Below are 15,587 nucleotides of genomic sequence, written 5' to 3' on the forward strand. Positions count from 1 at the left end.
GTATGTAACCTGAAGTGTATGTAACCCAAGGTACCACTGTATGGTTCTGTAGAATGAGGATGATGAGGACCAAAATTAGCTCATTGCCAAGAGTGTGTCTTAGGTTGCTCTTATACATCCTGCTGCAAGAAGTCTCAGAGCAGCATTAGAGGACTGCTCCCCTTGAGTGTGGCACCTCTTTTTAACTTCAGTGGACCGTTGTAGATGTGGATCATGTCTCAGTTGTACTTCTCACAGCCTGAAACTGCACTACCAGCATGGCATTTAAACTGAAATGAAAACATAATGCAAATTGCTGTCTCCATGCTTAGGTGCTGAACAGCAGCATATGATAACATTTTTCTTCCAAAAAAAGAGTTGAAACTATTATTTTTAATGGAATGGTTCCTTTTTTTAAAAAAAATGTTGCCAAATAAGCACAAAGGATGCTAGTGAAATTGGTGTTATTGCTCCCTGACTGTTCATTGTAATAGCATTTTCTTATTTAGCAAAACTTTATTATGCTCAAGATTTGTTTGCATGGTGTATTAGGCAAGTCTCATCAACCTTTTCATTTTGAAAGGTATAAAGGCTGGTGTTTGAAATCTTATAATAATTTTCATCTCCAGTTTTTAAATCACTGGAACTTACTTTGCATTATCTAGGGGCAGAGGAGTTAGAATGTTAAAGTCTAAAGCAGTTGCAGTGGTAAAAGTGTTTACTTCTAAAACTGCAGAACAGTTATAGTTTTAAAACTGCAGAAGAATCTGCTTGTTGTAAAATGCTTTCTAGAAATAGCTGGTGACATTTTTAAAAAGAAAAAGAAGCTGCAAATAACTTGCAAGAGATCTCAATTTAGGCAGCCTGTGTAGAAGCCCAGGATTTAAAAGCGCTTGCTTAAAGCTGATGATTATCTTCAGGTATAATTGATTGTTTTAATATGGTGATAACGATGCTTTCATAGGCTGTGACTTGGAAGTTAGATTCATGTTGACACAGCGTGGAGAGTGGGATGATAATCACAGTAACAAACACATTTAGAATTGAAAGGTGGTGGTTTCTTTGAGAGATCAGATAGGAAGAGGTTTACTGTGACATTTTTTTTTTTGCTTGTGAGGAGGACAAAGTGACTTGTTGGCACTTCTGTTTCCTTATAATTTGTGCCATTAAAATATAGATAGAGGAAGAAGATGACAGTATTTTTTTGCAGAGAATGAAACAGGATGGATGCACAATAATTTTATAGCAATTAACTCATATTTGGATCATATTTAATGCTGTTGTAGGGAAGATATAATAGTTCTAAAGGAGGACAACACTTGTAAAGCGTATTAGATGTGGGCCAATGTCTAAAAGAGCTGCATATTTTGGACAGAGATATTGCCAGTTTTTCACAGCAGCTGCTGGCATTCCTGGAGAGAAGAGTCCCATTTTATATTGAGAAGCTTGTTTGGATCTTGTCCATAGTCTTCTGCACAGATCATGAACCAGTTCTGTTATGATGGTGAATTACTGAAGGCCAGTAATACAGTTTGTGTCTCAGTGTTAATAAGAAATTAGAATTGCATGAATGGTGATTGCTGTGAATTTCAGGGGTTTCAACAGCACCTTGCATAAGCATATCATTTCATGCAATTTTAAAATTCCCACCCGTCTCTCTTTAAAAATCAAGCATTGTTTCCCTGTTGCTTTTTGATGTGCATATGAATTCTCACATATTTGGCTCTCATTGCAAGTCTTAATTTCCTCTGTCTTGTTTTACCTCCAGGATATGTAGAATATATGCCTGCTGGTAGGGAGTGCTTTGTTTTGATTTCATGTAAGCTGCTCTGAGAGTCTTTTTGGATGAAGAGTGGGGTACAAATGCTCTAAATAAATAAAATTTAAATAAATATTATACAGGTTAGAGATTTTTTTAAAAATTATGTGATGATGACTCATAACTTACAAAACACAAAGCATATAATTTTTCTGCATTTTCTATCCTTGTAGATATGAACTTCGAATCCGATACTTACCGAAAGGATTTCTGAACCAGTTTACTGAAGATAAGCCAACGTTAAATTTTTTCTATCAGCAGGTAAACACATACAGCTTTGTTTAAACTTGCTTTTGGAGTTGTGAAAGTCTGCTTTGTTTATATAAGTAGCGTGTTGATGCAGGCACAGAAAAATTGTAGTGGTATATGTTATTTGAAAGCACACATCAGAATTGGAGGGAAAGGGTGAGTCTCTTTTGTCAGTTTAAAGTGACAGTTACTGTCTCCCCAGTCAAGAAAACCAGTTTAAGGCACCAGTTTTCATAGTATGAGTGAAGTTTGAACATTTTGCACATAGCAGTGATTAGGTTTCCCCTCTGCGCACTGACCCCAGTTTATATATGCTGCATTGGGATAGATTCAGAAATACTTTTGTCTAAGACACACTTGCAGTGTGGTATAAGTACCCTGGGATATTTCACTCTGGTTAAATTCTGCCTTTCCATAAATAATGCCCAAGGCTGTAGCAAGAAGACATGTTTTGGAAGAGTTTTTCAGATCCTGGGTCTGACCAGCGCCTGGACGGAGTTTTGCTGTGGAAGAAAGGTGGCATATAATGAAAATGCATGATTAATATGTGTGCAGATATTTCAGAATCTAACTTTCCCCAATAAATTCCAGCTGTTATACACAAATTCCAGCTGTTCTATAGCTATCTATACATCAATTCTTCAAGAGATTCACAAAAATCTGTGTAATAAATGTGGGACTTCTTCTCCCAAATAAATAATAACAATTTATTATTTATGCCCCACCCATCCATAATTTCCATAATTATGGAAATTTTCCATAATTTCCCTAGATTAAAAACATATGGATATCGCATAAAGTTTTAAAGAAAAAGGGTTGCCTTCTTGCTATAAACTTATTTTCAAAATCCAATTAACTTAAACCAGCTAACCATCTTCAGACCCTCATCTACTTGGAACTCTTCTAATAATTTTCTCTGTGACCAGGAAAACTGTGTGTATTCTGCAGTTCCATGCAAGCACAGCTATAGTTCAATGGAAATACAGCAAAAAGCACAGGGCTTGGTTGCTGTGGGCAGAATTCATTCATCATCCTGAAAAATCTTGGCTTTTAGTCACTACAGCTGTGAAGATAAGCTTGAAAAGTGAGTGGGCAAAGTCTGGTGGAATCTTGGAAAGTAGAAAGGGGCTGACTAAGAATTTCTTAGTTCTTTAGCTAGCGAAGACAGCAGAGTTTCATTGTGCAATGTAGTCTCCCTTTTCTTCACAATGACTGACAGATTTACTGTAAAATCTTAAGTGGGAATCAATTATGCAAAATAAGTAAGGTAAAAGGTAAAGGTACCCCTGCCCGTATGGGCCAGTCTTGCCAGACTCTGGGGTTGTGCGCTCATCTCACTCTATAGGCCGGGAGCCAGCACTGTCTGCAGACACTTCTGGGTCACGTGGCCAGCGTGACAAGCTGCATCTGGCAAGCCAGCGCAGCACATGGAACGCCGTTTATCTTCCCGCTGGTAAGCGGTCCCTATTTATCTACTTGCACCCGGGGGTGCTTTCGAACTGCTAGGTTGGCAGGCGCTGGGACCGAACGATGGGAGCGCGCCCCGCCGCGGGGATTTGAACTGCCGACCATGCGATTGGCAAGTCCTAGGCGCTGAGGTTTTACCCACAACGCATATACAATATAAGAGCTGCAGAATGCATTGTTGGTACAGGATTTGTTGTACTCCTTTGACAGAGATTTCTTTAGAATTATCTAAATTCATGTTAGTAACCTAATTAGAAAGTTACAGCCAGAGATTTATATGTAGCAGAGTAATGGTAGAACATATGCTCTGGCTCTGGCAGTGGCTGCCTGGACTCTGGTTCGGGTTTTGGCTCAACAACTTTTTTTGTCCAGATTTTTACCCCTTGAAATATAGCAACCCTATATTAACGCTTGGGACGTGGGTGGTGCTGTGGGTTAAACCACAGAGCCTAGGACTTGCCGATCAGAAGGTTGGCGGTTCGAATCCCTGCGACGGGGTGAGCTCCCGTTGCTTGGTCCCTGCTCCTGCCAACCTAGCAGTTCGAAAGCACATCAAAGTGCAAGTAGATAAATAGGGACCGCTCCGGCGGGAAGGTAAACGGCATTTCTGTGTGCTGTTCTAGTTCGCCAGAAGCGGCTTAGTCAGGCTGGCCACATGACCCGGAAGCTGTACGCATGCTCCCTTGGCCAATAAAGCGAGATGAGCACCGCAACCCCAGAGTCGGCCACGACTGGACCTAATGGTCAGGGGTCACTTTACCTTTATATTAATGCTACATATTGGTGTAAAGAATTTAAGTTCATCAAACAGAAGTTATCTTTTTTCCCCGTGATAAGGGTGACAAATAAGAACAGCAATTGTGAGGTGGTGGAAAGCTTAATCCAGTGATTTGTTTCGAGTGCACAGTGTTGCATAATTTGTACTGGAGTATTATGATGATAAGATGGGTGTAAAATTGCTTTGGGGAGCTCTAGTTTGGATGCATATAGAACTTGTGCTTGCCAAGGCGGTGATATGATAGTGTCACAGATCTGTGGTCCGTTCACTGTTCAGTAGAATTGCTCCCAGGCTACTCTCAAGCATTATTGAGTGAGCTAGTATTTGTCATGCTCACCGTGCTCTTGCCAGTCGGTTTGTTTTCCTTCTGCCAGCAAATCACTGAATTTTTTCTTTAAGCACTGCCTGATTAGTGCCTTGCCTCATGAATTACTTGAATCATTTTTTGAATACAGAAATGCCAGCACAAGTTGACTTTCAGGAGGACTGGAGGAAGCTTTTGGGATTTGTTTTTCATAGTCAGAGATCCTGACATAGCCCTTTAAGTTTTTTGTTTTGTTTTTTGTTAATAATATTATCCATTTCATTTCTATACTGTTTATCTTTTAAAGAAAAAGTATCAAACAATACTGAAGAAAGCCAAATAAAGTATACGTTCAAGGCAATATAATTAGCAGGAATCTAAAACATTATCTTAAGGATTTCAAAATAAAACATAACAAAGGTGGTCAACTGCAGAATGCACATTTAACACAGCAAAGTTAACAAATATTTTATCTTAAACATTCCAAAAGAAAACATTGCTAAAGAAAGTCAACTGTAAAATGCACATTTAAAACAGCATTATTAGCAAGAAAACAAAATATTTGAATAAAATGTTATCATAAGCATAGAACATATCTGCTGATGTTGCTGCCAGTCTTGCCAGTGGTGGTTCATGAAGGATGGCAGCCGTGGAAGCTTTGGCTCAATATTCTGGGTCTGAGCTAAGACACAGTCAAGATGGTCTCTGGCCTCTTCTTCAGCCTCAGTTTTTGTAGCTGGAGTCAATCAGAGGTCCACCCTTCCAGGCCAGGTGGAATCTTCCAGGACTTGAAGCCACGATGTTTATAGGCCCTCAACACTTTCATGATGTCAGGAGTGGTCATAGGAAAAGCACTGTGGTCATTAGATTGACAGTGCAGGTTAGGTAATCTATTTAAATTGCTTAGGGGATTTTGTTTGGAGGTGTTGCTGTTGTTGGTATTATTATTATTATTTGTATCTTTATTACGATTTATGTGGAAATTGTTCAATTTGACAGTGTACTTTTTGATGTTTTATTTATTGTCTATGATTACTTTTGTTATGTTTGGAACTATGCAATTCTCCCTCCCCCATGTTGTAAGCCACCTTGAGTTTGGTTTTAACTATAGAAAGGCAGTATACAAATTATATTATGTATGTATGCATGTATGTATGTATGTAAATTAATTTTTAACGAATAGGTCATAGTAGGCTACCAAGGGTTTGCAGTACGGCTCTGGGGCCCATTACTGCATGTTAAATCTCTGTCAGACATTCCTGTAGATTTATTTCTTTATCTCATACAATTTATATACCACTTGATTATAAAAAGGCAAAAACCTCCAAGCAGTAGATGTGATGATGTAAACTCTCCTTGCCGCCACCACAGAATAGACCTCAAAGTGGCCTATAGTCTGACATAGCTCAAGTCTTCCTCAGTTTGTGTTCTCCTTTTGTATTTTCTGCTGCTTCCAAGCTCTCTTAATATAGCAGGAAGCAGCTGAGGCTCCAGTCAATGGAAGCTACACGTAGGAGTGGTCATCTCTCTCTTGGGACATTATTCTATTCCAGAGACCAACTAGTACAATGACAGACAGTTAGCTAGGTCAAAAGGAAACTCTTTTAAGAGCAGTCAGGAAAAATGATGCAGACCCATCCGTCTCTGGTGGTAGATAATCCTTACTGTTCTCTGAGCTATGCAAATCTATGAAGTCTTGTAAACTTATATCTTACCACGTGGTGATCTTTCCATATGGCAAGATACATTTACAAAACATTCCAGCTTCCTCCTCCCGGTTAAATTAAAATTAGTAAGATAGTATGCCTGATTACTTAAATTGATCATTTGCACTAAAAGACTTGCATTGCTTCCAATATTATAAAGGTTCCCAAGTGTACAGTTTGATTTTGCCAAGAAAATCGGAAGTGGGAGCGTATACAAAGACAGCTGGGGGATCTGTCCACCATGACAGAAGGGGTAATTTTAAAGTCATTCTGCCTTGCACAATGCCCTGTTGGCAAGCAGTTCCCTTCCCCCAGTCACTAATGTCCTTATTATTACCATAGAAATAAGGGAGCCTGTGTAATTAGTGCAGGATGTCAAAGATCAACTTGCATTAATGTAGCAACTGTGACCTTTTTGATAAGGCAGAGCAGCAGCTGAGGGCAGATGGCAGCTGAGCGTTACCCTAATGCAAAGCTTTGCTTTTAAAAGCTGTAAAGAAAGAAAAAAACACCAGTGTGTATTTTCTTTGGAGCATGGAAGTCTTGTTTAATGATTTGTCTGTTGTAAAACTGGCCAAAAGGGAAGGGAGGACTTCTATAAATGAAGCAGAGTAGTAACCACTTTTTGCCGTTCAACATTGTAGAAACCATGATGATTCCACAGGATAAGAAACTTACAACAAATGGGATGTAGAGGGTTTCATCCTCCGACAGTCTACTTTACTTCTTTAACAGATGCGGAGAAGGGACAGAGTGCTCTATCAGTCTTTAGCCACTTTGCTTGCCTGCATGCAATTCCTTATCTACTTATGGCAACCAGGCAAGTTCTGAAACACAAGGCTGCTTTAAATAATGGCTTATTTAGAGGTCACATTCTGTGCATGGGTTCAACAGTGGCTTGAAATCCATTCTTTTATATACCTAAGTCAGTCGTCTTCATTGCTGATAGTGCTTGTAAGGAAACATTGAAAATATACTAGATTGAATAATGCTTTGTTGGTGGGTTGGTAGAGGAGGGTAGAGGAAACTCTTTTCCTTCCCTAGTAACCCTCTGGATTTTCATTGGGCACAGAAAATGACATTCACTTGGACCAGCTTTACATGTCTTTGTTTCTACAGTAACATTCTGGGGACTGTTTTAAATGCTACACTCACCATGGAGATTAGCATCCCCATGGTGAGTTGAACTACCAACCTGCACACGCACACCTGCTCTCTCCATCTGTCTCATGATGTTATGAACAACTTTGTACATGTGCGTTCAGAAAGGAGACGTCTGAAGAAAACATAATATTTAACTCTGCACTGGAGGAGATGAAAAACAACCTCAGATTAATGTCTTGCCACCTTATCCTGAGACTCATCTTGGTGCCTTTGGATTGCTTGCTGTTTAATTAATGCATGATTGGCTTCATACTGTGAAAGCTGGACTTTAGGAACCAGTTTCAGATCCTTTCCTATCCCTGAAGCCACACCAATAAACCTGCTACCTCCCCTTGCACTCAGGGCTCCTCAGTTTCACCCTCTCCTGTTTATGTGCACCTCCTAATTAAGGCATGTTAGGTTGACTGTAACCTCATCCATGCCTTGCCCTGACTTATGCTTTGGGGGGGGGGTGTTGTATCTTTTTGCTGCACAAAGATGAAAACCTTGATTATTCTGTGTATTGTCTAATAGCAATCTTCTCATCTGAATTAAATCCCCAGGCTATGGGGAATGTTTCTTCCTGAGATTTTGTTGCTGTAAGGGTTGGGAGGGGGAGAGATCTGGCTAAATGAGGCACATGCCTTCTAAAACATAGCAGCTGCTGCATAAGGCAATACAGTCAGTAATAAATTTATTCTTAACTCATGCACCAGAGTAAGCCTACACTGTTTGGAATGTCCAAACGTATGAGCTCTTCATTCCTCTCATCTTGACTGTGTATCGCGCCAGTCTGATGTGCCAGGGAACTTGACTGCTGGCGGGTTTTACAATTGTTCCTTAATAAATGTTTTGAAGTCTGGGAAGTGACTAGTCAGCAAGTTATTCAAGAAGTGCGCACAACCAGTGTTCTGTCTCAACAAAAATAAGGATCCTACTGAGAGAGCAGACTTGCTGTATTTTTGCTTTTTGTTTCCCAATAAGCTTTTAGCCTGTGAAAGGGTTGCTGCTATTGGGGCTCCTGGCTTAAGCTCAACTCTGTGTTTACTCATAATAAGTCCCACTGAGTTAAATGGGGCTTTCCCTGTGTGTGTGCTGCATTTCAACCTTGAACCACTTTCTCTGGTTCATCACCCCTTCCCCTGGTGCAAAAAACATGTATGAGCTTAAAGAGAAACTCTCAAATGGTTGATCTCAACCTGCTTTTAATTCTGATTAATTCTGGTTGGAGTAAAATTCCAAACTGGTGTGGGATTCTTCTCACCGAGTCTGGGACTACATCTTTGGCAACAAACACGGGTTTCCTAATCTCATCTTTTCCTCCTGCTGTGCAAAAGTGGAGGAGGGATGGATTTGCAAGGGAGAGAGTGAGTGGTGAGGTGTGTGAGAGTGTAGGGAAAGAGCTGTCTGCTGCACAATCTGAGATTCACCCTCCCTAAGAATTCTTTTCTGCCAGCCAGTATTATACTTGAACAAGTTCCGGAAAAGAATTCAAAGAGGACCTGGAGAAGAAAGCATGCAGGTGCAGGACGGATTAAGCACCTTTGGCCCACTTGACTCTTCTCCCTTCCAAATGCCCTCAGCTATTTTAAATGTCAACAATAAACAGGGATTTGGAAATTCTGTTTGAGCTTTTGAACTGGCAGTTCTTGTCGTTTACTGCTCTGAGGCAGTGTCTGCAAACTTGCAGTCTCACCAGTTCCTGTAGCTGCCTTCTGCCATAATGTCTGCATGGTGAAATAAAGGTTTTGGGGAGCAGTCACCAACTCTCTCAGAATCGAACTCCTAGATTCACAGATTATGATGTGCAATTTTTTGAAATATGAGAACCAACGAAGAGTCCTTAGGAACTGTTTTCCAATATGAAGGTTCAGATTCCAAAGCTGTAAAGTGGGCCATAGTTAATGTATTTACTCAAGCACCCCCAATGACAAAAGAAGAAGAAAACAAGTGCATGATCTCAAATAGTCTTCCCCAACCTGGTGCATGCCAGTTGTTTTGGACTACAATTCCCATCATGCTGGCTATGGCTGATGAGAATTGTAGTCCAGCAACTTCTGAAGGTCACCAAGTTGAGGAAAGCTTCCCTGGAGTCTTCTGTGCACAGCAGCTTTTGCTGTATATGAACATATTTAACTAATAAATCAGTGGTTTCCAGATGTCTGATACCCAAGCTATTTCTATGTATTTATTTGTGCAGTCCTCCCTCTTAAAAGTAGGGACCCTCTTAGAACCCTCACCCTGTGTTTCTTCATGAATCAGTGTTCAGGTCATGCTTCCTCCAAGTGCAGGCAATTAGCTGCATTTTTGCACTAGGAGTGATGCTGTCACCACCTGATACAATCATGCTGCACAATTGCTAGCTCGAATCAGACAGAGACTGACTTGAAGAAGTTAAGGCCAAAGCAGTAAATCATGCAGAGATGCAGCAAGTAGCTTCCTCTGTGAGTGTAACATTCCAGATTCTCAGAATCTTTTAAATAATTTAATTACTTCTCATGCCTATCTAGCAGTTCTCTCGCCACATCCTATTGTTCCCTAGCACAGAGTTTGGGAATTGCTACTTTAGCATCTCTGGCAGATTGAAGTTTTGGCTTACCCATATTTCCTGGACTTCATGAATGTTCTATATTTAACCTTAGTCAATGGAAGAAAGTTTAGCACACAGCAATAGTCTTTGGGGCACAGAGTACTCTTATCTTCTGAGCAGCAAACTGCTGCTGTGGTTGCAGCAGGGTGATTCGTGAACATCACAATTACGAACAGTATTCCTGAAGAAGGAATTGCATTGGCTGCCAGCTAACTCCCAGGCTAGGTTCAGAGCGCCGGTATTTGTGTACAAAACCCTATACAGCTTGGGACCAGATTGTTTCACCACCAAAATACCCAACTGATCACTGTGCTCTGCAGGAGAGGGCCCCCTATGGATGCCATGCTATCAGGAGGTCCCTTTTGCACATTGTCGGAATTGGACCTTTAGTGTGGCATCTCCTACACTTTGGCACTCCTTCCCACTTAATATCAAACAGGTGCCTTTTCTATGAGTTTCTTGGCACCTGTCAAAGACCTTCTTATAAAAAAAGGTTTGCAGATTTTTATCGCACTTGATATCTTTCCTGGATCTGAACTGATTACTTGCCCAAGACATTTGGAAGCTTGGGTGGAACAGAGAAAACCAGTGGGATGTGGTTATCTCCAGATGCTAACACTTGATGAACAGCAAGGAAGGATGTACTTGAGGTGTTGTCACTTGAGGTGTAATCAAAGAAGGCATTGACTCCAGTAAGCTAGAAATCGAAAAAGGGAGGGACTCCACCACAGAACTGGGCCCTAATAGTAATTGAGTACAGGGGTTGTGCTCTTCCCCCCGCCATTGAAAAGCTCAAGGAGATCTTGAGATGATGAATGAATTCAATGGAGCACCCACAAGAAGAAATGTTGTGGTAATAAGGTTCAATTAGCTTCAAAGTCAGAAATTGTGGTCACGGCAGTACAGTGAAGGAGCAGCAAGGCAACCATTATAACAAACCTAGCTTGGTAGCCATAGGCGAGAAAGGATTCCATGTTCATGAGGGAGCAGGAGAAGAAAGATTGAGCACTCTGTTTCTCTCTCCTGCACCCAATACAGAAATGTGCAGAGGACTGTTGCAGGAAGGATGAAGCTCCACTCTCTCCAGTTTGTTGGCAGGCTAATAATTTTGTTGTTGCAGGCTAGTAACTTTTGTGGACTTGCTTTCAAAGCTGCACTATAGTTAAAAACAGCATGAAGATCAAACTTCTTTAGATGAAACAAAAAAAAATCACTGCCTCACCTTCTAAAGGAAGTGCTTCTGGAAAAATTGAAATACTCACATTGAACTTTTCACTTGGAAAGAATATAATAATAATAAATTTATTTATTTATGTAAACCCCGTGAAGCAAATAAAATCACTAATGCTGTAAAAGCACAAACATTAGCTGAGCTGGTTATCTTATCAGTTATGATTGTTTGGTTTATTTGATTCTTCTGTTCGTTTGTTAAAAATAAGAAAAGATACTAAATCTATTGTTAGCCGCCCTGAGCCCAGCTTTGGCTGGGGAGGGCGGGATATAAATAAATAAAATAAAATAATAATTATTATTATTTTATTCCATTGATATGGGTTATGGATTTCTGTTTGTTTATTTGGTAGGTTTGAACCCTACTTTTTGAAGAAGAAAAAAACTTCACAAAGTAGGTTACAGTTTCAAAAATTATGGCATTAGCAAAATATAAAAATGAATGCCCTAAATTAATCTGTCAAGTATATCTAGCAAAACAACATTAAAGTCCAATAGGTGTCCATAGGGCCCTTTATATATGTTACCTGCTAAAGGCAACTGAAAATTGCTACGGTAATTTCTTGTTTGTGATACCTTCTCTAGAAAGTCTTAATTTCTAGGTACTGTACTGCTGCTGTGCATTGTTGCCCCAGTTCTTGATTCTGAAGAAACAAGAGTTTATTCCCAGAAGAGATGGAAATCTTTAGGACCAAAAATAGAGCACAGTATAATAGGAAATGGTTTCAATATGCTTGGCTGAAACCAGCATGTGCTCATTCACCCACCAGTGTTTGCTTTCTGCTTGAGAAATTATTGTGTGTATGGTTACTTGTTGCTTTCATCTTTTTTAAAAGTTTCTTTTTTGGGGAGATTTGGGGATTTGGAGCGTGAGGAGAGAAACTGTGATGCTGCAGTAGACTGCAGTTAGAGAAATGTATAAGACATAGCAGTATGCTAGGGGAGTTGACTTTAGATTCAGATAAGAGATACAATCTTACTGTTCCTTTCCATTTGTGTTAAGGGGAAATTGTTTCCTGGATGTGTAGTATCCAAAGAAGAATTCAGAGTTGTGATCTAGGTGTATTTGCTTGGCTGGTTTGATGCACTTCACCAAGGCCAGAGCACTTTAGAGCTTTTGAGCTGATTGCACATTTCATCTTCTCCTTGACTGAGCATCTTGTATTCAAAACGCTTTTTCGATAGGGTACAGTTGTAAAGTGTTTACTTTTATTTTTACTTCTTTGCATTCTCTTAAGACTGGAAATAGTGTTTCTGGGGCTTGTGTGTGACCTTTTTCATGCACTGCTAACTCAAAGCAAGCCCAAGAACATTTCCTAAAACAATGCTTTTCTGTGCTTCTTAAAATTCCTAGTTGTTCAAGATCAAAGACAGCATTAGACATCATATGAAGGTGGGGAGGAAAGCCCAAGTAGTAAAGAGAGAGACTGAAGCACTATTGAGTGATGAACCCAAAAGAGAACATGAGCATACATGTGAAATATGGGGGCAGTGGCATATAGCAGTCACGGTTGTGTTTTCATGGTCATTGGGAGCAGCAGATAAGTTTGCATGGACTATTACACCAGGAAGTCTGGCATGGAAAGGAATAGATTGTCTGGGGAGGAAGAGGTATTTGTGGCTGGGTGGCCAACCTGTAGCAAGGTTGCCTTAAGTGGCACAGGACATGCAGACTGTGATACTTCTGTAATAGGAGCAGGAGAGCGCATGGTGCTGGCTGTGCGGGAGTTGGACCTTCCCTTTTGCCTGCCTCTCCTCTTGTCTGTTCCCACCACTCTGAAGTGGTCAAGGGATGCTGAGGTTTTCATTCTAATATGAATTAGTGTGGCACTCTTTTATATTTTGCGTTCCATCTGTGGCTCATGTGCCAAAGGCTAGCACCTTGGTTTTGGAAGTGAATGGTAAATATTTTAAGAGACACAAGCAATGGAAGTACAAGTCATGTATGAAGCAGAGGCAGATTTAGGGGAACATGACCAGTTTGCCTGCACTAGGTGCTGAGCCAAAAGGGCACTGCAGGGAGCACTGTAGAATGGATGGGAAGAGGCAGGGGGCACCGAATTTTTGGGTTATCCAAGGGCACTGCTGAAATTTGAGAACCCAAAGTCTGCCACTGTAGGAAGAGGTCCATAGATAGTGCTTTCTTATTGACATAGGAGAGGCCTTCTGTGATAATTAAAAAACCTAAGTGAAGCACAAAGTGCATTTTCCCATAATGTCAAACATTTAGTATAAAAAAGCTACAGTACAGTGGTACCTCTGGTTGCAAACGGGATCCGTTCCAGAGCCCTGTTCACAACCTGAAAGGAATGCAACCCGCGTCTGCGCATGCACGGGTCGCGATCCGCCGCTTCTGCACATGGCATGCGTGTGACGTCATTTTGCATGTCTGCACATGCGTGAGTGGCGAAACCCGGAAGTAACCCTTTCCGGTACTTCCGGGTCGCCGCAGGACGCAACCTGAAAAAACATATCATGAAGCAAACGTAAGAAGGTATGACTGTACAGAAAAAGGGAGCTGGGGGTTGGTTAGAATGTTTCAGACTAGGGTCTGAGAGACCAGAGTTCAAATCCCCACTATGCCAAGGGTGACCTTGGGCCAGTCATTGCCTCTCAGCCTAACCTACCTTATAGGGTTGTTGTGAGGAAGAATTAGGAGGGGGAGACTCCTTGGAGGAAAGGAGGATATGAAAGGCATAAATAAAATGTATTCTACTGGACTGTGGTTTTGCCCATGGCACTCTTATTTGGTTTTTTTACTTTGCTTCCTCTTTCTGATTATGAGGGAAGATACAGCACAAGGTGTCTAAATGTTTGGCTGAAGGTTTTGTGTACTGTGATTCTGACTATGAAAACTATCCTTGCATACCAACCAGTGAATGTTATTAAAAAGAAATAAGAAAGAAAATGTTGTACGTGAACACACATTGATTGTCCATATTATTTGGGGAAGTTTAAAATTGAGTTTTCCATTAAAGCGAGTGATTTAATAGTGAAGAACGGTGGTGCAATGGGCAACTCTTGAATTTTGTGAAAAGAACCATATAATTCAAGGGGAAATACTACATTAATTAAAATCAGCATGTTGATCTGATTAATGTAAAAGACTCTTTTTGTAAAGCAGCTTTGCAAGGGTTTTAAATTAATATACTAGCTTCCTGGGGAAGTATATCATTATAAAATTAATGTAATTGAACAGCAGTTCTAATTAGTAGATATTAAGCTCACAATCATTTTTGGGAATCAAGTAAATATCCACCAATAAGTGCAGAAAAAATGCCAAGCTTTCAGTGTAATTCTGTTAAGCTCTGATTTGTTATCTATAAACTTTAAGCGTTTTTAAGATGAAAAGCCCTATTAGCCCTAAGTATTCATAAAAATTAAGTTTTCATGTAGGTTATCTCTGCTTACCCAGCTATTCACAACGTTGGCTGTTATTAATCATTCTTCCTTCTAACAGAGCTGTTTAAATGTCCAGTGATAGTCATGTGCTAATGTTAATTATTGCCATTAAAGTATACATCTCAGTCAAGGAGGTCTGAATTTCATTTGGGGATAAATTATATTTTTAATTACCAACCTTTATTTATTTACTTTGAGGGGGGCAGGAATTGAATGACTATTATTGTATCTGTTCTTAGCCCTCAGAATGGGTGGAGAGTCAGCTCCAGGACTCTCCTTGGAAAATCCTGATCATGGTTTGTTTCACAAAGTGAGGTAATTATGAGGACACAAACCATGGGTTGTGTCCTCAAAGTTGGTTTGGTTTTCCAGCTGCACTTGCCTCATGTCTTTGTAGACTGGCAAGCATCTGAGGTTACACAGTGTCCAGTTTGCAACCATTTCCATAAAAACAATGCAATAAATCTAGAAAAAATACGAATCCACAGTAGAAAAAAAACCACATCACTTCAGGCAACTTCACATTTTGGAGGTATGTGATTGGAAGGCAAGCAGGAGTGATACACACTCCCTCTTTTTGCTTTTTCTTGGTTAATGTTTGAAATCAAGAGTCTCATGTCTTGCCAGTTGTGCATGTGTACATTTTCAGATTCAAGAATATTGCTCAGCTACTCTCTGCACAAGGGAAATGCACAGTATCCCTCTTTGGATGTTGCACAAGAAACTAGAATTCTTTTCCTCACCCTACTCCTCAACCCACCCACCCCCACCTTTTAATGAACAAATCTGCTCTTCATTACTCATGGAAAAGATTGCTTGGAGCTTGAGAATAATTTACCTCCAAAGCAGACTGATGAAATTTGCTTGGAAAAGTATTGAAACTTGCAGTGAACATGATATTTGAATGAAAGTATATTTGA

General features: G+C 40.2%; 1 protein-coding gene across 30 annotated transcripts in view; it reads left to right on the forward strand.

The window, feature by feature from the left end:
• PTK2 (protein tyrosine kinase 2) overlaps window positions 1–15,587 on the forward strand; it is a gene marked incomplete at its 3' end in the record, with an annotated part of 197,114 nt that overhangs the window by 96,826 nt on the left and 84,701 nt on the right. For all 30 annotated transcript variants that reach the window (XM_083749045.1, XM_083749058.1, XM_083749029.1 and 27 more), the window contains one exon: window positions 1,972–2,059. In XM_083749045.1, the coding sequence (XP_083605171.1) occupies window positions 1,972–2,059 (88 nt within the window). The remainder of the gene's footprint in view (window positions 1–1,971; window positions 2,060–15,587) is intronic.

This window comes from Podarcis gaigeae (genome assembly GCF_964106915.1).
Source record: "Podarcis gaigeae genome assembly, chromosome: 7".
NCBI classification, from domain to species: domain Eukaryota; kingdom Metazoa; phylum Chordata; class Lepidosauria; order Squamata; family Lacertidae; genus Podarcis; species Podarcis gaigeae.